Here is a 25,114-nt window from a genome sequence, read left to right on the forward strand (position 1 = left end):
AGCATCAGGAGTCGGGATCCCATTCTGGATAAATATCTGAAACTGGGATCCCATTCGGGATAACTGTCTGAAGCTGGGATTCCAGTCTAGATGAAACGGGATAAATAATGGACACTGGGATCCCAATCGGGATAACTGTCTGAAGCTGGGATTCCAATCAGAACTGTCTAAAGCTGGGATCCCAATCAGGATAACTGTCTGAAGCTTGGATCCCATTCTAGTTGAAACAGGAAAACGTATGAACCATAATTATGTTGTTGAAAATATGTAAGTGTTTGGTTTGTATATGGTTTGGTTTGTATATATATATATATGTCTCTGATGACATCAAGTACAGGTTATTGGTGTTAATGAACAAGGTGTAGGACACCAAAGCTGTCAGGTGAAGCCAATCACTTAATGGGTCACTTAATTTCAGTTTGACAAATATTTCTTAGTCAGAAAAATGCTGAGATTTTCGCAATAAAAATGGCAGGGCGTCCAAGAAATGTCAATGGCTGTTTTTCCAGACAAGCTGGGGCTTTTCTGATTTCCCTCAAGTTCACATAAGTGCATTTTTATTAGTTGTCGTCCGTCATTAATGATAAGATAATGATCGACATCGTAAAACGTTGGTTTCTCAACTTATGAGAAATGTAAACAAAGTTAAGTCATGACCATGTGTTTTTTTTGTAATTGTACTGAACAGTCTGACCCTAGAAAATACTGTCCTAGATAATGCGGCCATAACGCATGCACCCTGTGCCAATTAAATAAAGTTTTATTTTCTTATATTTAAAAACTGGCCAGTAATAAATAATTTTATGCCTTGATTTATTTTTATAATACCGTAATGGAGACAGATCAACTTCTGGCCGATACATGTATAATATGGGTAGAGATTGTCACTTTGACATTAGTTTCCTGGTAAATACGTCATCAAAATCTGATTACGCTGATTTATGGAGGATTAAGATGAATCAGATGCAGATGTTTTCAGATAAGTGCATTAAGAATTTAATTTAACATGTGTATATGTGTACATAATGATTATAAATATAATTTATTGAGGAACTATGATTTTTATGGTTTTTATTTGAGCAAATCAACATCAGAAAGTCTGAAAGCATAAACTGAAAATATATTTATTTTTAACACATAATGAATAATCTTGTTGTCACATAACATACATAACTAGGAGGTATGTAAAAATTTAATTGAGTTGTGTGAATGGTTATTTGGTGAAAATAATAAGTCACTAGTTTTTTTATCTTCAGGGGATAAAAAAGGGGAGGGTAATTAATTTGATTCCAAATCGAAATGGCTTCCAATTTACTGTATAAAGGTGCAATAATATTTCTATTGAATTTGTTGCTTCAAAACGTATTGAACAAATGATTCTTTGTGGATTTTTCTGATACTTTTAGGGGATTTAATGATATTATTAAATGGAGCTGCCAACAGATTGCATGCAGATACTGCAGTTACCTTTACTCAGCATTAACTATAGTTGGAAGTACAGAGACAGCAAATTAATTTACAGAAAGGAGTAGAACTTTACATGTATCCTTTTGCATAAATACCCAGGAATCCAAGTGGCAGTGGAGTCTAGTACGTGCAATTAGAATTGGTGCATGTATATCCTGCTGGGAATTTATTTTTGGGATCCCACTTTTTTTCCAGGAATCCCAATATATTGCAATCAAAATCCCAGTATATTTCCACTGGGATTTACATCAGGATCCTGCTTCTTTTGCGGGAATCCCGAAATTTTATCCCTATATATTTTCACTGGGATTTACATCAGGATCCTGCTCCTTTTGCGGGAATCCCGAAATTTTATCCTAGTGGAATTAGGTGGGATCCCAATTGAAATCCCACAATATCCCAGTGGGATCCCAATTGAAATCCCACAATATCCCAGTGGGATCCCAGTATATTTCCACCGGGATTTACATCTGGATCTGGCTTCTTTTGCGGGATTCTCGAAATTTTATCCAGATGGAATTAGGTGGGATCCTAATTGGAATCCCAGATTAATTTTCTCTTGGGTAAATAAAATTTTCAAAACATCTTTTCATGCAAGTGAAAAACATACAAACTACTTATTAGAGTATAATTACTATGTAAAAGAGTTATAACAGCAAGAACAAAATTCTATCTCAATCCGTAACTTGTCATGCTAAAACAATATACCAATTTTCAATTTCTCCAAGTGTGATGAAAAAATGTGTGGAACACTGATTATTTGAGTGAATTTTCTAAGTCCAAAGCAATAACTCTGCACAAAATCATCAGACCGGAACAAAATTTAAACTTGAAATGTAACTTATGATAAAACAATATACCAATTATCAAATTAATATCTTCAAGAATGACAAAACATAAGTGTGGAAAACTGATTAATCGAGTGAATTTACTCAGGGCTGATAGATAAATATTTTGCTTGTTGTCAGATTTAATTTAATTGCTATAGTTTCAGAGATATAAGTCATGCATTTTACCCCTATGTTCTATTTTTAGCCATGTCGGCCATGTTTGTTGGCAGGCCCAGTCATTGGACACATTGTTTAACTTATACTCTAATGATAATTGTGGCCAAGTTTGGTCAATTGGTCTGTATAGTTTCAGAGGAGAAGATTTCAGTAAAAGATGACAATAAAATGCTTCGCTTGGAGAAAAGAGGTCGAACCCTGAACAGTTCAGGCCAATTTGGACACAATATTCAAGCTTGATACTGTCTGAATTTCGATTGTGATCAAATTTTTGACATAATATAGGTTTCTGACACACACAAAAATATGGTCAAAGATCTTACAAATCTATTGTGCAATACTGTGCAATTGAAGATTTCTTCTTGAAACTTTTCCAACATTTTGAAAGAAATATATGAACCCCTACAAAAATAAACAGCTGCGCAATGAGCGCATGATACGCCCGACGTCTTGTGTTTAAGTTTTATGCAATAATCATCAATAGTTTCTGAGAAAGTTTTAAGCAATAACCATTTATTGTTTTTGAGACACGGTGAGACATGTGAAAACCCCCTAACCCTGTTTTTTTTTTTTTTTTACAAAATACTAAATATCACTAAAACAAAATTTTGAATCAAACCAAAAAGTATACAGATCTTTAGATTAATATAACAAAGAAGTGTGTACAGTTTCAAGCTATAATCATAAATTGTTTTTGAGATACGGTGCGACATGTAAAAAAAAAAAAACAACATCCCTTTTTTTACAAAATACTCAATAACTTAAAAATATAATTTTGAGTCATCACCAAAAAGTTCACAGATCTTTAGATTAATATAACAAAGAAGTATGTAAAGTTTTAAGCAATAATCATAAATCGTTTTTGAGATACAGCACAACATGTAAAAACCCCCTCCCCTTTTTTTACAAAATACTCAATAACTCAAAAATGAAATTTTGAATCATCACCAAAAAATATACAGATATTAGGATTAATATAACTAAGAAGTGTGTAAAATTTTAAGCAATAATCAAGAATCGTTTTAGAGATACGGTGCGACGTGTGAAAAAAAAACCAACCCTGTTTTAGTTACAAAGTGCCATAACTCAAAAAGTTTAAATCTTATTTTCACCAAAAAGTATACAGATCATTTGACCATTATAAGAAACAACTATATTAAGTTTCACGAAATTTGGATAAGTCGTTTTCAAGTTACGGTGCGACATGTTTACGCCGGACAGACGGACGGACACCGGACATTTAAAGACTCCAAAGAGTTGTTCCACCTGGTTTACTAACCTTATCAAGCAGTCTTACAGCTAGAGTAAATTCATATTCATAATCAGATTCCAACATGGAAACAGCTATCCAGAACATTTGTGATACAATAGTCAATTTATCCTCATTTCCAGAGGGGTCCATATTTTTCAATGACTGAGCACTCCTTGAACGTGTCATACTTGTACGTAATCTACTTTCTACATCTGTACTACTCCTCAATCTCAGATCATCTGAAAAACACAATAAGCCCATATGAAAATAGGTTTTATGGTACCCAGTGAGCAAATTGGAATCCTAAAATAGAACTGTCAATAATATGGAAACAAAATGATCCAACAGCATCTTACTGTTATTTTAAAAGATTTTGCTCTGTTCCTTTTTTGTTTTTTTATTAATTTTTTTACTCGATTTGTATCCATCTGATAACTTAAGCCTTTTTCAGCTGATTTCTATAATTTGTTCTTATATTGTACTGTTACACCACTATCCTAGGTTAGAGGAGGGTTGGGATCCACCTAACATGTTTAACCAAGTCCCAAGTCAGGATCCTAAAATTCAGTGGTTGTCGTTTGTTGATGTGTTACATATTTGTTTTTTATTCATTTTTTGTACATTAATTAGGCCGTCAGTTTTTTCTTTTGAATTGTTTTACATTTGTGATTTTGAGGCCTTTAATAGCTTACTATGCAGTATGGGCTTTGCTCATTGCTGAAAGCCGTATGGTGAATTATGGTTGTTAATTTCTGTGTCATTTGATCTCTTGTCAATTATACCACATCTTCTTTTTTATATAGTATATAAGTGATATTTTCTCAGTCCTGTAGAAAAAGAAAGTATGGCCTCATGAACCTAAAGGATGTTTCTCTATTCCATCTCATCTACTATATCTGAAAAACATCCTCTTGTTTGATAATATATAGTAAAGATGCTTAACACAAGTACTGCTGTAGTGTTTGTACATATATGATCCTTAAATCTGTGGAAATTATATATCTGATCATAGGAACTACAAGTGAGATAACAGATATTATATATATACATCTATTATCTCACCTAAAGTTCCTATGTTCAGAGTCAAATATTTCATGCTGTACCAGTAGAAAACAGTGTTTCACATCCTGAATTTTAAGGTGATATTGTACTGAAAGCTTGGAAATCACTATGTGATCTGTGTAAACTCATCTAACCTTTAAACAAGTTTATCTTACTTATGTTTAGTTAGATCTTTGAATACAAAAACATTGATTTTGTCATCAGCAGATAAAACATAACTAAACTTATATTTTTTCAAACAGGATAAATCAATTCACACTCAGGTTCATTTTTTATATAGAACTTAACTTCTAACTATCATACTACCTGTCAATACTTTTTTTTGGCATTGCACAAGTCATGTGTTCTTTGACTGTCCATGACATTAAACTAGAGGCTCTAAAGAGCCTGTGTCGCTCACCTTGGTCTTGTGCATATTAAACAATGGACACGGATAAATTCATGACATAATTGTGTTTTGGTGATAGTGATGTGTTTGTAGATCTTACTTTACTGAACATTCTTGTTGCTACAATTATCTCTATCTATAATGAACTTGGCCCAGTAATTACAGTGGAAAATATTTTCTAAAAATTAACAAAAATTTATGAAAAATGTTAAAAATTAACTATAAAGGGCAATAACTCCTTAAGGGGTCAATTGACTATTTTGGTAATGAAAACTTATTTGTAGATCTTATTTTGCTGGACGTTATTGCTGTATACAGTTTATCTCTATCTATAATAATATTCAAGATAATAACAAAAAACCGGCAAAATTTCCTTAAAATTACCAATTCAGGACAGTAACCTAACAACGGTTTATCCGATCCATGTGAAAACATCAGGGCAGATAGATCTTGACCTGATAAACAATTAAACCCTGTCAGATTTTCTCTTAATGCTTCGGTTTTTGAGTTATAAGCCAAAAACTGCATTTTACCCCTATGTTCTATTATTAGCCGTGGCAGCCATTTTGGTTGATTGGCCAGGTCACGCCACTCATTTTTTAAACAAGTTACCCCAATGATGACTACGGCCAAGTTTAGTTTAATTTGGCCCAGTGGTTTCAGAGGAGAAGATTTTTGTAAAAGATTACTAAGATTTACGAAAAAATGGTTAAAAATTGACTATCAAGGGCAATAACTCCTTCAGGGGTCAACTGACCATTTTGGTCATGCTGACTTATTTGTAAATCTTACTTTGCTGAACATTATTGCAGTTTACAGTTTATCTCTATCTATAATAATATTCAAGATAATAACCAAAAACAGCAAAATTTCCTTAAAATTACCCAATTCAGGGGCAGCAACCCAACAACAGGTTGTCCGATTCATCTGAAAATTTCAGGACAGATAGATCTTGACCTGATGAACACTTTTACCGCTGTCAGATTTGTTCTAAATGCTTTGGTTTTTGAGTTATAAGCCAAAAACTGCATTTTACCCCTATGTTCTATTTTTAGCCATGGCGGCCATCTTGGTTGGTTGGCCCGGTCACGCCACACATTTTTTAAACTAGATATCCCAAAGATAATTGTGGCCAAGTTTGGATTAATTTGGCCCAGTCGTTTCAGAGGAGAAGATTTTTGTAAAAGATTACTAAGATTTACGAAAAATGGTTAAAAATTGACTATAAAGGTCAATAACTCCTAAAGGGGTCAACTGACCATTTTGGTCATGTTGACTTATTTGTAAATCTTACTTTGCTGAACATTATTGCTGTTTACAGTTTATCTCTATCTATAATAATATTCAAGATAATAGCCAACTAGAGGCTCTAAAGAGCCTGTGTCGCTCACCTTGGTCTATGTGTATATTAAACAAAGGACACAAATGAATTCATGACAAAATTGTATTTTGGTGATGGTGATGTGTTTAAAGTTCTTACTTTACTGAACGATTTTGCTTCTTACAATTATATCTATAATGAACTTTGCCCATTAGTAACAGAGAACTATATTTGGTAAAAATTTACATAAATTTACCAAATTAATGAAAATTGTTAAAAATTGACTATAAAGGGCAATAACTCCTTAAGGCGTCAATTGACCATTTAGGTCATGTTGACTTATTTGTAGATCTTACTTTGCTGAACAATATTGCTGTTTACAGTTTATCGCTATCTATAATAGTATTCAAGATAACCAAAAACGGCAAAATTTCTTTAAAAATTACCAATTGGAGGGCAGCAACCCAACAACCAGTTGTCCAATTCATCTGAAAAATTCAGGGCAGATAGATATTGACTTGATTAACAATTTAACTTCTTGTCAGATTTGCTCTAGATGCTTTGGTTTCATAGTTATTAGCCAAAAACTGCATTTTACCCCTATGTTCTATTTTTAGCCGTGGCGGCCATCTTGGTTGAATAGCCAGGTCATCGGACACATTTTTCAAACTAGATACCCCAAAGATGATTGTGGCCTAGTAGTTTCAGTGGAGATTTTGTAAAAGATTACTTAGATTTATGAAAAATGGTTAAAGATTGACTATAAAGGGCAATAACTTCTAAAGGGGTCAACTGACCATTTTGGTCATGTTGACTTATTTGTAGATCTTACTTTGCTGAACATTATTGCTGTTTACAGTTTATCTCTATCTATAATAATATTCAAGATAATAACCAAAAACAGCAAAATTTCCTCAAAATTACCAATTCAGGGGCAGCAACCCAACAACCGATTGACCGATTCATCTGAAAGTTTCAGGGCAGATAGATCTTGACCTGATAAACATTTTTATTCCATGTCAGATTTCCTCAAAATGCTTTGGTTTTTGAGTTATAAGCCAAAAACTGCATTTTACCCCTTTGTTCTATTTTTAGCCGTGGTGGCCATCTTGGTTGGTTGACCAGGTCACGCCACACATTTTTTAAACTAGATACCCCAAAGATGATTGTGGCCAAGTTTGGATTAATTTGGCCCAGTAGTTTCAGAGGAGAAGATTTTTGTAAAAGACTACTTTAATTAACGAAAAATAGTTAAAAATTGACTATAAAGGGCAATAACACCTAAACGGGTCAACTGACCATTTTGGTAATGTTGACTTATTTGTAGATCTTACTTTGCTGAACGTTATTGCTGTTTACAGTTTATCTCTATCTATAATAATATTCAAGATAATAACCAAAAACAGCAAAATTTCCTCAAAATTACCAATTCAGGGGCAGCAACCCAACAACTGATTGACCGATTCATCTGAAAATTTCAGGGCAGACAGATCTTGACCTGATAAACATTTTTACCCCTTGTCAGATTTGCTCTTAATGCTTTGGTTTTTGAGTTATAAGCCAAAAACTGCATTTTACCCCTATGTTCTATTTTTAGCTGTGGCGGCCATCTTGGTTGGTTGACCGGGTCACGCCACACATTTTTTTAAACTAGATACCCCAATGATGATTGTGGCCAAGTTTGGTTTGATTTGGCCCAGTGGTTTCAGAGTAGAAGATTTTTGTAAAAGCTAACGCCGGACGACGACGGACGACGGACGCAAAGTGATGAGAAAAGCTCACTTGGCCCTTTGGGCCAGGTGAGCTAAAAACTAAATCCCTGGCATGTGTTTTAGTTGATTTTAGTTTCTGATGTATGATTTTTTATTATTAATTGTTTTTGGCTTTTACCTAGCTTTCAATAACTGCAAAAACCCAAATCATACTTTCATGTTAATTTGACCTGTTGATACAATTTGTATTGCTTTTTTGTCATTATTGTTTACTTCTATCTCGTCTCTCTACTAATAATTCAATTATACCAGCTTTGAAAATAGTTTGGTATGACTATAAATTTTCACTTTTGCACTTTACTGTACTATAATTTTGTAAAAAATATGCATGTTCTCCATTACTTTACAAAATTATTTTCATTTAACTTTGTACATTACTATTTGGCGGCATTTTGTTCAAGGTTTACATATAGAATAATACATGGCAAAATCCATATCCCATGCGGTATCATAAGAATATAATATAAGAAAGAAAAGAAAATTATGATTTTCCTGTATTTTTTTACTGCCTTTTTTTCTTTTACAGTTTTTTACAGCCATTTCTACATCTTATTGTATTTATTTTTTTATGAAAATCGCTAGTAAAGTTACTCGGTAAATTTTTTTTTTAAAATATCGATTTAAGTTGAAATGATAGGACATTTTTTTAGTAGGAACAGCAACTGGACGTCATAGTTCAACCGTTGACATCATTCGCATTGTGACGTCATGCCAGGTATGCAATACGGGATTTGCTATGCGATACGGGGTATGCGATACGGGTTTAGCCATGCGATATGGGGTATGCGATACAGGGTAGTTGATACAGACTGGAAAAAAGAACCTTTATTAGATATATAAAATTGCTGTATTTTGTACTAAGTATATGATAAATCATAATATCATTATATGGCGTCCTTTTGTTCAAAGATATGGATGACTTTCTGAAATTGTTTATCATTGATATCTCACTCCATATTTTATTGATTTTGTTTTTACATTAATATTGTGTCATAGAAAAAATTTATTCCTTCAGTATATATTTACTTGGTTTTTTTATACGTCTTTTGATTGAGTTAAGCCATTTCAATTGATATTTTATAGTGTGTCTTTCTGTGTTGTGATGTTACAAAATATATTTTCAGGTAAAGGTGAAGGTTGGTACCTACTGAAACACTTGTTTGCACCTGCCTAACTGAGGAACCTGTTCTGTAGTTGTCGATTACCTACCATAATCTTTTAAAAGTGTCTTTTACTCATTGTCAATATTTTCACTGTTAGATTTCAAGTTAATCAGTGTGATCAGGACATATAATTGTGATACTTACATGGTTTCATTCTATGGGCAGGACCAGTTACTGAGTAACTTGTACTTCGTGCATGTTGTTGAACGTCTTGTCTTGGTCCTAAGACTGACAACCTCTTGTTAGCAGATTCATTGCTTTGGTCCTTTAGAAGATTGGGTGTTGATTTGAAAATTTCTTTCATGATGTCAAATGATCTTATTTCAAGGTCAAGGTTATCAACTGCAGCTTCCAATGTCAACATAATTTCTGTAACATATCCCTGTGAAGAAAATATCACAACTCCTTTTAGCACTGGCACTGTTGGTAGGAATAACTAACCTACTTGCAGCTTAAAAATACTAATACTCTCTACTTGTAACCTTGAAATACTTGAGAAAATAGATACCAAAAAAATTATAAATTTGACACATCTTAAAAAGGTGGAAATACCTTATCCCAAAGTCTTTTTGAACCTTCAGCTTGAGCAATTGGACAAACACAATATGTCTCCATTATTTATGGTTTGGCTGACAAATACCAATATAGGGGGCTATTATTACATGTTTATTTTCGCTTTTTTGGGTGGATAAATGAAAAATAAATGATTGTGACATTAACAAGGCTAACAATGTGTACATGAAATGAACAACATGACAGGTTGAATCTTTCCAAAGCACATGAGTACAACTGTTTAATTGGGATGCTCAATCTTTATTCGTGTTATTTTTGTTTTAAATTTGTTAACTCTTTTGTGCTTTTTCTTTATGGAGATGCTATTGTCTGTTTGTATACAGCTTATGGTTTATAATGGGCCTCTTGATACAAATATTTTCCCTCTTTTAGTGTGAAGTTTAATCAGAAAGTAGAGGTTCAAAATTAATTACCCATAACTGGCCTTTTAGGAAGATATATTTACATTTGTTCATTGATGTTTGTATTCTAAATACATCTTAACAGCTTATCATTTTAGACAATAAGAACTACATGCTCTAATAAGCCTGTGTTGCTCACCTGCATCTTAAACAATGGCCACTTCTTAATAAAATTCATCACTAAAGGGAAACAACTCTATTAAGAGTCAACTGACAATTTCAACTGGCACATATGCAGAGCTTATCCTGCTGGTAATTTTTCCTTTTTAAAGTTTCTACTTATTTATCAAAATAATGACATTCTTTAAAGTAGGACAACAAATATCATCACCCAGTGCAATAAAAAAAAGTTGACTCAATTAAGGGCATACGATACAGTTACAAGGAAAGTAATGACGTTGCTAACATAAAATGTTATTTTCACGACTTCAAACTATGACATATTGGGAAAGATGCATTTTTCGACTAATTTTTATCATTCAAACTGATTTAATTTGAAAACGAGTGCATGGACCCCTATTTTCTAAAAATACATTTTGTTTCATCTTGCAGGGAGATTATATGGACCAAATTTTATAAAACTGTAAATAGTGCGATTTTTTTTATTTTGATAAATATACAGCAAAAAATTACTTTTTTTTCTTAATTCATGACCATTTGATAAATATGAGTTCTTTCTGAATAAAAAATGCATAATGTTTTAGGATACTTATAAAATACAGAAATTACAAATTATTTATTAACAAAAAACAATTTTTGTTTATCTTTTAAAACAGTAAAAGTTATGGCTTTCTTCCGAAATGGAAGATGTGTTCACAAATCCGAATTTTGAGCAAATATACAAATTTTGACCTCATTTAACTAAAAAAATAGCACATGAAGGTATATTTTTTTTATTACATATTTGATTTAATCAGGCAAAAAATAGCCTTTATGGAAATTTTCAAAATAAAGGATCAAAACTGTATCATATGCCCTTAAAGCACCATGCTGTATTATAAATATTAGATATAACATAAACAATTGGTTTGTATCTTCATAAAACTAACCAGGTGCTCCGCAGGGTGCAGCTTTATACGACCGCAGAGGTCGAACCCTGAACAGTTGGGGCAAGTATGGACAAAACATTCAAGCGTGATATAGCTCTGAATTTGGATTGTGATCAAATTTTTGACATTACATGGGTTTTTTTACACAAAACAAATGTCAAGATTTTACAAATCAATTAAAGATTTCTTCTTATTTAAATCTAAAATTAAATAGTTGACACAGCATAGGTTTCTGACACAGAATGAATGTGGTCTAATGAACTTAAAAGTTTTTTTTTGCCTTTGAGCAATTCACTATGCTGTTGAATATTAATCCTCTCAAAAAAATGTTTGAAGAAATTTTCTTTTTATTTATGAAATCTGAAATGAGAAAAATTTACCCCCCCCCCCTTTTTTCACATCCCCGTTTCCCTTTTTCCAAAACTGATATCAATTCAAATTTCTAATGGAGTTTGCAACAATAACTACTCTTTTAAATACATTATAAAATATTAAAATGTAAAATAAAGTGCTTGTTATCACTGAATGGTAAAGATTGGTTGGTAGTAAAAGTGAATATACATTGTTTATTGTATAAAACAATAAAAAAAACTTCATCAGCAACATTTTATATTGGCAAATTTCCAATGAAGTTATTTACATAAAGTTATTGGCAAATAAAAATAGAAAATGACATCATAGTCATGTCTGGCAAATTTCCAACATACATTATCTAAAACATTTTAGATAAGATAAGGAAACTAGAGGCTCTAAAGAGCCTGTGTCGCTCACCTTGGTCTATGTGCATATTAAACAAAGGACACAAATGGATTCATGACAAAATTGTATTTTGGTGATGGTGATGTGTTTGAAGTTCTTACTTTACTGAACGATTTTGCTTCTTACAATTATATCTATCATGAACTTTGCCCATTAGTAACAGAGAACTATATTTGGTAAAAATTTACATAAATTTACCAAATTAATGAAAATTGTTAAAAATTGACTATAAAGGGCAATAACTCCTTAAGGGGTCAATTGACCATTTAGGTCATGTTGACTTATTTGTAGATCTTACTTTGCTGAACATTATTGCTGTTTACAGTTTATCGCTATCTATAATAGTATTCAAGATAACCAAAAACGGCAAAATTTCTTTAAAAATTACCAATTGGAGGGCAGCAACCCAACAACCAGTTGTCCAATTCATCTGAAAAATTCAGGGCAGATAGATATTGACTTGATTAACAATTTAACTTCTTGTCAGATTTGCTCTAGATGCTTTGGTTTCATAGTTATAAGCAAAAAACTGCATTTTACCCCTATGTTCTATTTTTAGCCGTGGCGGCCATCTTGGTTGAATGGCCAGGTCATCGGACACATTTTTCAAACTAGATACCCCAAAGATGATTGTGGCCTAGTAGTTTCAGTGGAGATTTTGTAAAAGATTACTTAGATTTATGAAAAATGGTTAAAGATTGACTATAAAGGGCAATAACTCCTAAAGGGGTCAACTGACCATTTTGGTCATTTTGACTTATTTGTAGATCTTACTTTGCTGAACATTATTGCAGTTTACAATTTATCTCTATCTATAATAATATTCAAGATAATAACCAAAAACAGCAAAATTTCCTCAAAATTACCAATTCAGGGGCAGCAACCCAACAACCGATTGACCGATTCATCTGAAAATTTCAGGGCAGATAGTTCTTGACCTGATAAACATTTTTATCCCATGTCAGATTTCCTCAAAATGCTTTGGTTTTTGAGTTATAAGCCAAAAACTGCATTTTACCCCTATGTTCTATTTTTAGCCGTGGCGGCCATCTTGGTTGGTTGACCAGGTCACGCCACACATTTTTTAAACTAGATACCCCAAAGATGATTGTGGCCAAGTTTGGATTAATTTGGCCAAGTAGTTTCAGAGGAGAAGATTTTTGTAAAAGATAACTTTAATTTACGAAAAATGGTTAAAAATTGACTATAAAGGGCAATAACTCCTAAACGGGTCAACTGACCATTTTGGTCATGTTGACTTATTTGTAGATCTTACTTTGCTGAACATTATTGCTGTTTACAGTTTTTCTCTATCTATAATAATATTCAAGATAATAACCAAAAACAGCAAAATTTCCTCAAAATTACCAATTCAGGGGCAGCAACCCAACAACCGATTGACCGATTCATCTGAAAATTTTAGGGCAGATAGATCTTGACCTGATAAACATTTTTATCCCATGTCAGATTTCCTCAAAATGCTTTGGTTTTTGAGTTATAAGCCAAAAACTGCATTTTACCCCTTTGTTCTATTTTTAGCCGTGGCGGCCATCTTGGTTGGTTGACCAGGTCACGCCACACATTTTTTAAACTAGATACCCCAAAGATGATTGTGGCCAAGTTTGGATTAATTTGGCCAAGTAGTTTCAGAGGAGAAGATTTTTGTAAAAGATTACTTTAATTAACGAAAAATGGTTAAAAATTGACTATAAAGGGCAATAACTCCTAAACGGGTCAACTGACCATTTTGGTCATGTTGACTTATTTGTAGATCTTACTTTGCTGAACATTATTGCTGTTTACAGTTTATCTCTAACTATAATAATATTCAAGATAATAACCAAAAACAGCAAAATTTCTTCAAAATTACCAATTCAGGGGCAGCAACCCAACAACCGATTGACCGATTCATCTGAAAATTTCAGGGCAGATAGATCTTGACCTGATAAACATTTTTACCCCATGTCAGATTTGCTCTAAATGCTTTGGTTTTTGAGTTATAAGCCAAAAACTGCATTTTACCCCTATGTTCTATTTTTAGCCGTGGCGGCCATCTTGGTTGGTTGACCGGGTCACGCCACACATTTTTTAAACTAGATACCCCAATGATGATTGTGGCCAAGTTTGGTTTGATTTGGCCCAGTAGTTTCAGAGGAGAAGATTTTTGTAAAAGTTAACGACGACGGACGACGACGGACGAAGACGGACGACGACGGACGACGGACGCCAAGTGATGAGAAAAGCTCACTTGGCCCTTCGGGCCAGGTGAGCTAAAAAAGCTTCATCAGCAACATTTTATATTGGCAAATTTCCAATGAAGTTATTTACATAAAGTTATTGGCAAATAAAAATAGAAAATGACATCATAGTCATGTCTGTCAAATTTCCAACATATATTATCAACTACTATTCTATACAAAGAAAGATAACTCCAATTGAAAATTAATTGCTATTGCACAATATTGTGCAATTAGATATTTCTTGCTATTGTGCAATACTGTGCAATTGAAAATTTCTTGCTATTGCACAATACTTGATATGGAATCCTGATTTGGACCAACTTGAAAACTGGGCCCATAATCAAAAATCAAAGTACATATTTAGATAAAGCATATCAAATAAGACCAAGAATTTAACTTTTGTTAAAATCAAACTTAGTTTAATTTGGACCCTTTGGACCTTAATGTAGACCAATTTGAAAACTGGACCAAAAATTAAGAATCTACATACACAGTTAGATTTGGCATATCAAAGAACCCATTTATTCAATTTTTGAAGAAATCAAACAAAGTTTAATTTTGGACCCCCATTTGGACCAACTTGAAAACTAGGCCAATAATTAAAAATCTAAGTACATTTTTAAATTCAGCATATCAAAGAACCCCAAGGATTCAATTTTTGTTAAAATCAAACTAAGTTTAATTTTGGACCCTTTGGACCTTAATGTAGACCAATTTGAAAACGGGACCAAAAATTAAGAATCTACATACATAGTTAGATTCGGCATATCAAAGAACCCCAATTATTCAATTTTTGATGAAATCACACAAAGTTCAATTTTGGACCCTTTGGGCCCCTTATTCCTAAACTGTTAGGACCAAAACTCCCAAAATCAAACCCAACCTTCCTTTTATGGTCATAAACCTTGTGTTTAAATTTCATAGATTTCTATTTACTTATACTAAAGTTATGGTGCAAAAACCAAAAATAATGCTTAATAGGGCCCCTTTTTGACCCCTAATTCATAAACTGTTGTGACCTCAACTCCAAAAATCAATCCCAACCTTCCTTTTGTGGTCATAAACCTTGTGCTAAAATTTCATTGATTTCTATTTACTTATACTAAAGTTATTGTGTGAAAACCAAGAATAATGCTTATTTGGGCCCTTTTTTGGCCCTTAATTCCTAAACTGTTGGAACCAAAACCCCCAAAATCAATCCCAACCTTCCTTTTGTGGTCATAAACCTTGTGTCAAAATTTCATAGATTTCTATTCACTTAAACTAAAGTTATAGTGCGAAAACCAAGAAAATGCTTATTTGGGCCCTTTTTGGCCCCTAATTCCTAAAATGTTGGGACCAAAACTCCCAAAATCAATACCAACCTTCCTTTTGTGGTCATAAACCTTGTGTTAAAATTTCATAGATTTCCATTCACTTTTACTAAAGTTAGAGTGCGAAAACTAAAAGTATTCGGACGCCGGACGACGACGACGACCCCGACGCCAACGTGATAGCAATATACGACGAAAATTTTTTCAAATTTTGCGGTCGTATAAAAAGGGCAATAACTCTGATAAGGAGTCATCTAACAATTTTGGTCATTTGGACTTTCTGAAGATCTTTGTCTTGCTGATCATTTTGCTTCACAGAATGACAGTTTTGAGCTAAAATAAGAGCTCAACATTTTTATTGTGTTGGCTTAGGGTGAGCTGAAAATGAGACAAATCAACATATCAAATGCTTTCAAGGATTGAATTTAGTTTGCACAGCAGAAATCAATGGTAAAAGTATATTTCATTAGATAATAAATTTTATAGTATGATGATTCTTAAATAAGATGAAAATATATCAAACAAATAATCATTCAATAACTGATGAATGAATCTCCGCATACCTGCATATCATCCCCCTGTTCAGCTACAGTCTCTACAAGACGTGATAGAATGTCAGCCAACATCTGTGTTGATGGCCGGATTTTCAATGCTCTTAATATCTACAAATATTGCAAATAAAAAATGAAATTGATAATGGAACTGGGGTCAAAGAGAAATTTTCGCTGAATGGAAAAATACATGTGAAAATATAACTGTATTGTTAAAGATGAAAATAACTCAAAATTGATTGACTGACTGGTAATGGTTCACAATTAAATGTGATTAATACAAACAAAAGTACACGATTTAGAGGACTTTTAAAAAGGAAAGTACATCATGAACATTGGGGCATGCTTAAAATAGAAGGTTTTGAACAATACACATATACAAGTATCAGTGTAAAAGTGATTTTTTTTTGTGGTTATTTTTTCATTAATTATAGAATAACTAATCGAAGAATTCAAATAGAGAAAAATATTCAATGAGTAACCGTACAACACATTAATTCACGAATGCGCATAGTGCATGAGTTAATTATAATTAATATATAAGTGTTGTTCGGTCACGAGTTGAATATTTTTCGATATTTGAATTCATTAATTAGTTATTCTTTTAATTACATTGGCAAATGGCTTTTTTTAAAGAAATTAATGTAAAACATGTAAGGAACTTTATTTTTTTTCTACGCATTCACAATTTGTTTTGATCCGCCATTATTCATGTCTTGACAACGCATATTGTTTGTATGACGTCAGAGAGTGAAATAACCATGTTTATTTCACATGTGAAGTTATCAGTTTTTATTTAAAGACCCAACAGCCTATTGTTTATGCGCATCAGCTAATGCAACTTGATAGTGACATAAAAGCTCTATGACGTTGTTTCTAGCAATGAAAAAACGTCAAATAATAACGTCTTGTTTTGCGTTTTTCACGGATTTTAAGAGTGTGTACTATATGTAGGTACGCTACGTCTCCCAAGAAAAGAGGAACTAAAATTATGCATCGCTACTTTAATATCCTGTGGAAATTTAACACAACTTGACACATAAGATACTACACTATATTTAACCTTCGTTCTAATAAAAATAATAAAATATCAACTTTGATCTCAACTTTTTGCATTTGCGCCGTTCTGCATTTCATTTTTTTTCATTCTTTCACATGAGTAAATTTTTTGTCTTATATTTGCGTCATTCTGCATTTCATTTTTTTTCTACTTCACTTGCGTAGATTTTTTGTCTTTCGTTTGTGCCAATTGTGTACAGGATAGGTGAAAGTTATTTTTATGCCCGATTTATGCATGGGCATTATGTTTTCTGGTATGTGCGTCCGTTCGTTTGTCCATCTGTCCTGCTTCAGGTTAAAGTTTTTGGTTACAGTTTTTGGTCAAGGTACTTTTTGACGAAGTTGAAGTCCTATCAACTTAAAACTTAGTAAACATGTTCCTTATGAAACGATCCTTCTAATTTTAGTGTCAATTTTTCAAAATTTTTAACAAGAGTGCACACGCTGAAATGTCTCGCCTTCTAAACTAATCATTGATATTATGTTGATAGTCCTAAGTATAAAGCTAAGCTTTATTACAACTGTCACATAAACTTAACATTAACCAAGATAACTAAAAAAAGACCAATGAACCTTGAAAATGAGGTCAAGGTCAGATGAACCATGCCAGGCAGACATGTACAGCTAACAATGCTTCTATACAACATATTAAATAGTTGACCCATTACTTATAGTTTAAGAAAAATAGACCAAAACACAAAAACTTAACACTGTGCATTGAACCGTGAAAATGAGGTCACGGTCAAATAAAACCTGCGCGACTGACATGAAGATCATAAAATATTTCCATAAACCAAATATAGTTGACCTATGGCATATAGTATTAGATAAAAAGACCAAAACTCAAAAACTTAACTTTGACCACTAAACCATGAAAATGAGGTCAAGGTCACATGACATCTGCCCGCTAGACATGTACACCTTACAATCATTCCATACAACAAATATAGTAGACCTATTGCATATAGTATGAGAAAAACAGACCAAAACACAAAAATTTCACTATAACCACTGAACCATGAAAATGAGGTAAAGGTCAGATGACACCTGCCAGTTGGACATGTACACCTTACAGTCCTTCCATACACCGAAAATACTAGCCCTATTGCTTATAGTATCTGAGATATGGACTTGACCACCAAAACTTAACCTTGTTCACTTATCCATGAAATGAGGTCGAGGTCAAGTGAAAACTGTCTGACAGACATGAGAACCTTGCAAGGTACGCACATATCAAATATAGTTATCCTATTACTTATAATAAGAGAGAATTCAACATTACAAAAAATTTGAACTTTTTTTTCAAGTGGTCACTGAACCATGAAAATGAGGTCCAGGACATTGGACATGTGACTGACGGAAACTTTGTAACACAAAGCATCTATATACAAAGTATGAAGCATCCAGGTCTTCAACCTTCTAAAATATAAAGCTTTTAAGAATTGAGCTAACACTGTCGCCGCCGCCGGATCACAGGCTCTACAAAAATTGAGTATTCACAAGGTTAGGCCGATAATCAATTATTCCTTAAAGTTTTGACATACTGGCAACATGTGCATGTAACTGATGTCTGGATGATTTTCGTAAAAGAATGTCCGATCTTGCAATGATGTTATTTATACTGCTTATTTGACAAAATCTTATAGTAAAAATAAAATGATGACAAAGGGTCATTTTTGTTTGTCACTTGTTTCATTTCAAATTGTCTTAAGGAGAAATGATATACATCATCTAATCTCACTGAAACTTACAGCTAATTTCCTATTGCATGTAGATCAACACTTTGGTTTGCCTGCTTGCTTTGTTTGTATATTTTATATAATTATATTTTGATAACGTCCCTTTCAATTAAATAGCATATATACAGGTCTACATACCTATATATAAAGATGTCAATCTCAATTACAGAGCTTGAGTAAACATTAATACTTGTGAACAAAGCAAGGAAGCCAACCAAAGTTTTGCCCTACATGCATTAGAAAATTAGCTGTAAGGCAAAAAATATTAATAAAACTAATACTCAGCGAATGTGAATTAATTTCGGTGTTTAAAACTAAATTGCTGTAAATTTAACTTATGACAAAAATAATTGCTCCAAGAATAATATCTTAAATAAAATTGCTCCCTTTCATTAAGCTACCTACAACTGTGACCGGAAACATTGAAAACAAATTTCGATTTCCAATGACGGCAACAACCTTTTCTTTGTTTTAATTTCCAAAATGAGCAATTTAGATTAATTATATTTTATCCTGTTGGAGAAATCTTACTTTGTAGTTTTCAACAGAAAACTATTTCTAAATTAATTTTTGAATCAAAAACTTTTTGTATTTTATATTTACTGTCTCGTTAATTGAAAGCACATGAGGTAGTAATAAAAGGAGTGTATCTTAAGATAGATGTATAACGTTTTAGAATCAAAACTTTCATTCATATATTATACCTATAATTTTAATTTCCTTATATCTTGAATATTCAAAAAAATAATTTACAAACTTGATGCAATAATTTCTAAATGTTCGTCTTAGTCGAGAAAAATAATGGTATAAAGAACTCCGTCCATGCTTTTGTATGTCCGTCTTTTAACAGTACCGAATGAGTTCGTTACGGCAATCTTCTGAAATTGACACGAAAAAGAAACAAGCACATCTAGTCTGGTATAATCAAATGCTCTGTAAGTTAACCAGTGCCATCTTTCATTTCTTTTTTATTTATTTTCAATAATTTTGCATTATGTAGGACAGAGGACAAAAACAGACTTTCAATACAAAAGCGGCATGAAAGGTTATTTCAAACAATTTTCCATTCCGACGGATGGCATTTCTGCAGCAACATCATAAAGATCTGAAACTGATACATGATTAATCTCTAGTATTATAAAGCCACGTAGGTGAATATAGTTGTTATTCTTGGAAATTTAAATGTGGGTTTCAAACCTCCAATTTGCGATTTTTTTTTCAAATAGTGCGCCAGCAAGGAAAGTTTGTACATGTACTATGACGTCAGATGCAATGTTCTGAAGAAAGACAACTCTTTTCTTCAAAAAGAACGAGAAAAAAAACATGAAAATTACTCATAACTTTTTTGAAAGGACGGTGACATATACTTTTTTTGCTTTATTTTGAAGAGTACATATGGCACTTTCCTTCTTTAAATTTTTATGAAGAAATCACTGGTAGATATATTTAATACTGGAAACATTTTTCAGTTTAACGTTTAGGTTTTGGCGGAAATGAAATAAATCATATTTTTAAAGATCAAATCAATATGAGCCTTAAACTCTTGAACCTGTATTTGAAAGATACAAATCTGCTGTTTAACATGAAACAAGAATTATGCTTGTAGGTTTGATATAAAGCATTTTTTTGAGAGTTTATATAACAAGCAAATATTATGTTAATATTCGGGAAAACACGAAACTGAGGTTGCTATAGTGACAAAACTAAGTTGATGACCCCCAATTTTTTTCATCATATTTTGTTCCTCAAATCATGCAACACCTTAACACAAATTTTGAAGGAAAAATCACTGATAGAAATGAATAGGCTGTTTGGTCTTTAACTGAGAAATCAATGTAATTCATTGCAACCAATGTAATAAACAACTATATTGTTTGGATTATGACACTTATCAATACAATAGCTCGTCACTAATTAACATCTGATTGCTGTGTTGTCAAAAGGTGAGACACTTAAGTGTAGCCAATTTAATTATTATGAAAACAGGTTTTCAATTAAGTATGCTCATTAATTAAATCTGTTTAACAACACAAAAGACTACATATTAGCAGTATAATGTACAAAAACTTTCAAATTTTGATAAATCTTGGAACATACAGGGAAATTTAAGCTTGGTCAAATTTTTATGTTTCTTTAGCTACTGCAAAAAAAATCAAAAATTAAACACACACAAAACTACAGGCTCTAAAGTGCATGTGTCGCTCACCTTGGTCTATGTGCATATTAAACAAAGGACACAGATGGATTCATGACAAAATGGTGATGTGTTTGTTGATCTTACTCTACTGAAGATTTTTGATGCCTACAATTATCTCTATCTATAATGAACTTGGCCCAGTAGTTTCAGTGGAAATTATTTTGTAAAATTGATTATAAAGGGCTATAACTCCTTAAGGGGTCAAATGACCATTTTGGTATTGTAGACTTATTTGTAGGTCTTACTTTGCTGTACATTAGGCCAACTAAAATTAATTAGTAGATTTTCATCCAAATTTTTGAAAAAAATGGGGCGGGTGGGAGGATTTTATTTTTTTAATTTTATTTCATATGAAACCCTCGTCATGAGTTTTTCATACCGAGGGGTATATGCTAGTAGGAAACAAGCTTGTATAACATATATACATGCTGTATAAGGATTCCTACACTATTTTTCAAACTCTAAATAAAAATCCCTGATTGGCAACCACTGTTATACATGCAATTGCCGCTTTAGAAACCTATTTATAGTAGACATCAAAAAGAAGAGAAATGCTCTCTTCAGTCTTCAGTTAGACTACTAGTATACCTACACCACATTTATTTTGCTTTCTAAGCAATGGTTTGTAGTCGTCATAAAATCAATTAAATGTTTTGGTACAATTGTATGCAACACAAGTATTACGAGTACAGAATAAAATGTAAACTCAGTGTTGAAAGAAATTATGATGTAAAACATGAACTTAACCAAAAAATTAGTTGTGGCTTAATGACTAAATTGATGGTAGGGACAGTAAAAGAGGGTGTTTGCTGTTTGTCAACAAAAACAAAAGCCATGGGTGAATAGAAGGGCTTGTTATAATTAAAATGCATGTTTGTCGACATTATTTTCCCAATATATGGTCATAATTCAATTAAGTTCGTGCTTGTGTCAATTTCTTTAATCCAGTCATGTTTTTTGTACCAATTTGTTCTACAATTCTTGCGCTTTGGATAACATTCACAGTCCAAATTTCCTGACACAAAGTCATTGCATAAATAAAGAAAAAAACACGATTTTCGATTCACTTGTGACTACCGGTGACTACCGCAATTTGCGTTCAAGGACAAGGCGTTTTACTTGTAACTCAAATATTTCATGCCCTTCTCGTTATCAATCTCTATTCTCGGTAGATGATGTTGTCATCATAGAGCAGTAGAATATTTCGACTTAATCATTTTCGATGGGATTACTCCGACGAAGAAATACAAAAAAGAAATTTGAAACAGGAAGTTTTGATTGAAACGAAATTATCGATGGTTCCTTGTAACGGACATGACCAAAATCTGGAAATCGTATTTTTGTTAAATAAAATAAATCGGGGCGGGACGATTTCAGAGGGGCGGGCGGGGATGAAAATCTAGCAATTAATTTTAATTGGCCTTATTGCTGTTTACAGTTTATCTCTATCTATAATAATATTCAAGACAACAACCAAAAGCTGGTAATTTTCTTAAAATTACCAATTCAGGGGTAGCAACCCAACTATGGGTTGCCTGAATGGTTAAACAATTCAAGGGCAGATAGATCTTGACCTAATGAACATTTTGTTTTTGAAAGATTTGCTTGAAATGCTTTGGGTTTAGATATATGAGCCAAAAACTGCATTTTACCCTATGTACTATTATTAGCCATGTCGGCCATCTTCGTTCGCGGGTAGGTTCATCAGACACAATTTTTTAAACTATATACACTAATGATGATTGTTTACAACCTTGGTTAAATTCATCTTAGTAGTTTCAGAGGAGAAGATTTGTGTAAAAGATAACAAAAATTTACAAACCAGGTGCTCCGCAGGGCGCAGCTTTATACGACCGCAGAGGTCGAACCCTGAACAGTTGGGGCAAGTATGGACAAAACATTCAAGCGTGATACAGCTCTGAATTTGGATTGTGATCAAATTTTTGACATTACATGGTTTTTTTTACACAAAACAAATGTCAAGATTTTACAAATCAATTAAAGATTTCTTCTTATTTAAATCTAAAATTAAATAGTTGACACAGCATAGGTTTCTGACACAGAATGAATGTGGTCTAATGAACTTAAAAGTTTTTTTTTGCCTTTGAGCAATTCACTATGCTGTTGAATATTAATCCTCTCAAAAAAATGTTTGAAGAAATTTTCTTTTTATTTATGAAATCTGAAATGAGAAAAATTTAACCCCCCCCCCCCCCCCCCTTTTTCACATCCCCGTTTCCCTTTTTCCAAAACTGATATCAATTCAAATTTCTAATGGAGTTTGCAACAATAACTACTCTTTTAAATACATCATAAAATATTAAAATGTAAAATAAAGTGCTTGTTATCACTGAATGGTAAAGATTGGTTGGTAGTAAAAGTGAATATACATTGTTTATTGTATAAAACAATAAAAAAAACTTCATCAGCAACATTTTATATTGGCAAATTTCCAATGAAGTTATTTACATAAAGTTATTGGCAAATAAAAATAGAAAATGACATCATAGTCATGTCTGGCAAATTTCCAACATACATTATCTAAAACATTTTAGATAAGATAAGGAAAAAAAGCTTCATCAGCAACATTTTATATTGGCAAATTTCCAATGAAGTTATTTACATAAAGTTATTGGCAAATAAAAATAGAAAATGACATCATAGTCATGTCTGGCAAATTTCCAACATACATTATCTAAAACATTTTAGATAAGATAAGGAAAAAAAGCTTCATCAGCAACATTTTATATTGGCAAATTTCCAATGAAGTTATTTACATAAAGTTATTGGCAAATAAAAATAGAAAATGACATCAGTCATGTCTGGCAAATTTCCAACATATATTATCAACTACTATTCTATACAAAGAAAGATAACTCCAATTGAAAATTAATTGCTATTGCACAATATTGTGCAATTAGATATTTCTTGCTATTGTGCAATACTGTGCAATTGAAAATTTCTTGCTATTGCACAATACTTGATATGGAATCCTGATTTGGACCAACTTGAAAACTGGGCCCATAATCAAAAATCAAAGTACATATTTAGATAAAGCATATCAAATAAGCCCAAGAATTTAATTTTTGTTAAAATCAAACTTAGTTTAATTTGGACCCTTTGGACCTTAATGTAGACCAATTTGAAAACTGGACCAAAAATTAAGAATCTACATACACAGTTAGATTTGGCATATCAAAGAACCCATTTATTCAATTTTTGAAGAAATCAAACAAAGTTTAATTTTGGACCCCCATTTGGACCAACTTGAAAACTAGGCCAATAATTAAAAATCTAAGTACATTTTTAAATTCAGCATATCAAAGAACCCCAAGGATTCAATTTTTGTTAAAATCAAACTAAGTTTAATTTTGGACCCTTTGGACCTTAATGTAGACCAATTTGAAAACGAGACCAAAAATTAAGAATCTACATACATAGTTAGATTCGGCATATCAAAGAACCCCAATTATTCAATTTTTGATGAAATCACACAAAGTTCAATTTTGGACCCTTTGGGCCCCTTATTCCTAAACTGTTAGGACCAAAACTCCCAAAATCAAACCCAACCTTCCTTTTATGGTCATAAACCTTGAGTTTAAATTTCATAGATTTCTATTTACTTATACTAAAGTTATGGTGCAAAAACCAAAAATAATGCTTAATAGGGCCCCTTTTTGGCCCCTAATTCATAAACTGTTGTGACCTCAACTCCAAAAATCAATCCCAACCTTCCTTTTGTGGTCATAAACCTTGTGCTATAATTTCATTGATTTCTATTTACTTATACTAAAGTTATTG

The 25,114-nt window shown here is 32.4% G+C and overlaps 1 protein-coding gene across 13 annotated transcripts in view; it reads right to left on the reverse strand.

The window, feature by feature from the left end:
• Nucleotides 1-25,114, reverse strand: part of LOC139486839 (protein furry-like) — a 380,646-nt gene that overhangs the window by 166,954 nt on the left and 188,578 nt on the right. For all 13 annotated transcript variants that reach the window (XR_011655645.1, XR_011655644.1, XR_011655643.1 and 10 more), the window contains 3 exons: nucleotides 16,331-16,429; nucleotides 9,577-9,814; nucleotides 3,754-3,965 (listed from right to left, as the gene is read on the reverse strand). Coding sequence is in view for 10 of the 13 variants with exons in the window: in XM_071271853.1 (XP_071127954.1) it covers nucleotides 3,754-3,965; nucleotides 9,577-9,814; nucleotides 16,331-16,429 (549 nt within the window). In the remaining 3 variants the exon portion in view is untranslated. The remainder of the gene's footprint in view (nucleotides 1-3,753; nucleotides 3,966-9,576; nucleotides 9,815-16,330; nucleotides 16,430-25,114) is intronic.

The sequence above is a fragment of the Mytilus edulis genome, chromosome 8 (assembly GCF_963676685.1).
Source record: "Mytilus edulis chromosome 8, xbMytEdul2.2, whole genome shotgun sequence".
NCBI lineage: Eukaryota > Metazoa > Mollusca > Bivalvia > Mytilida > Mytilidae > Mytilus > Mytilus edulis.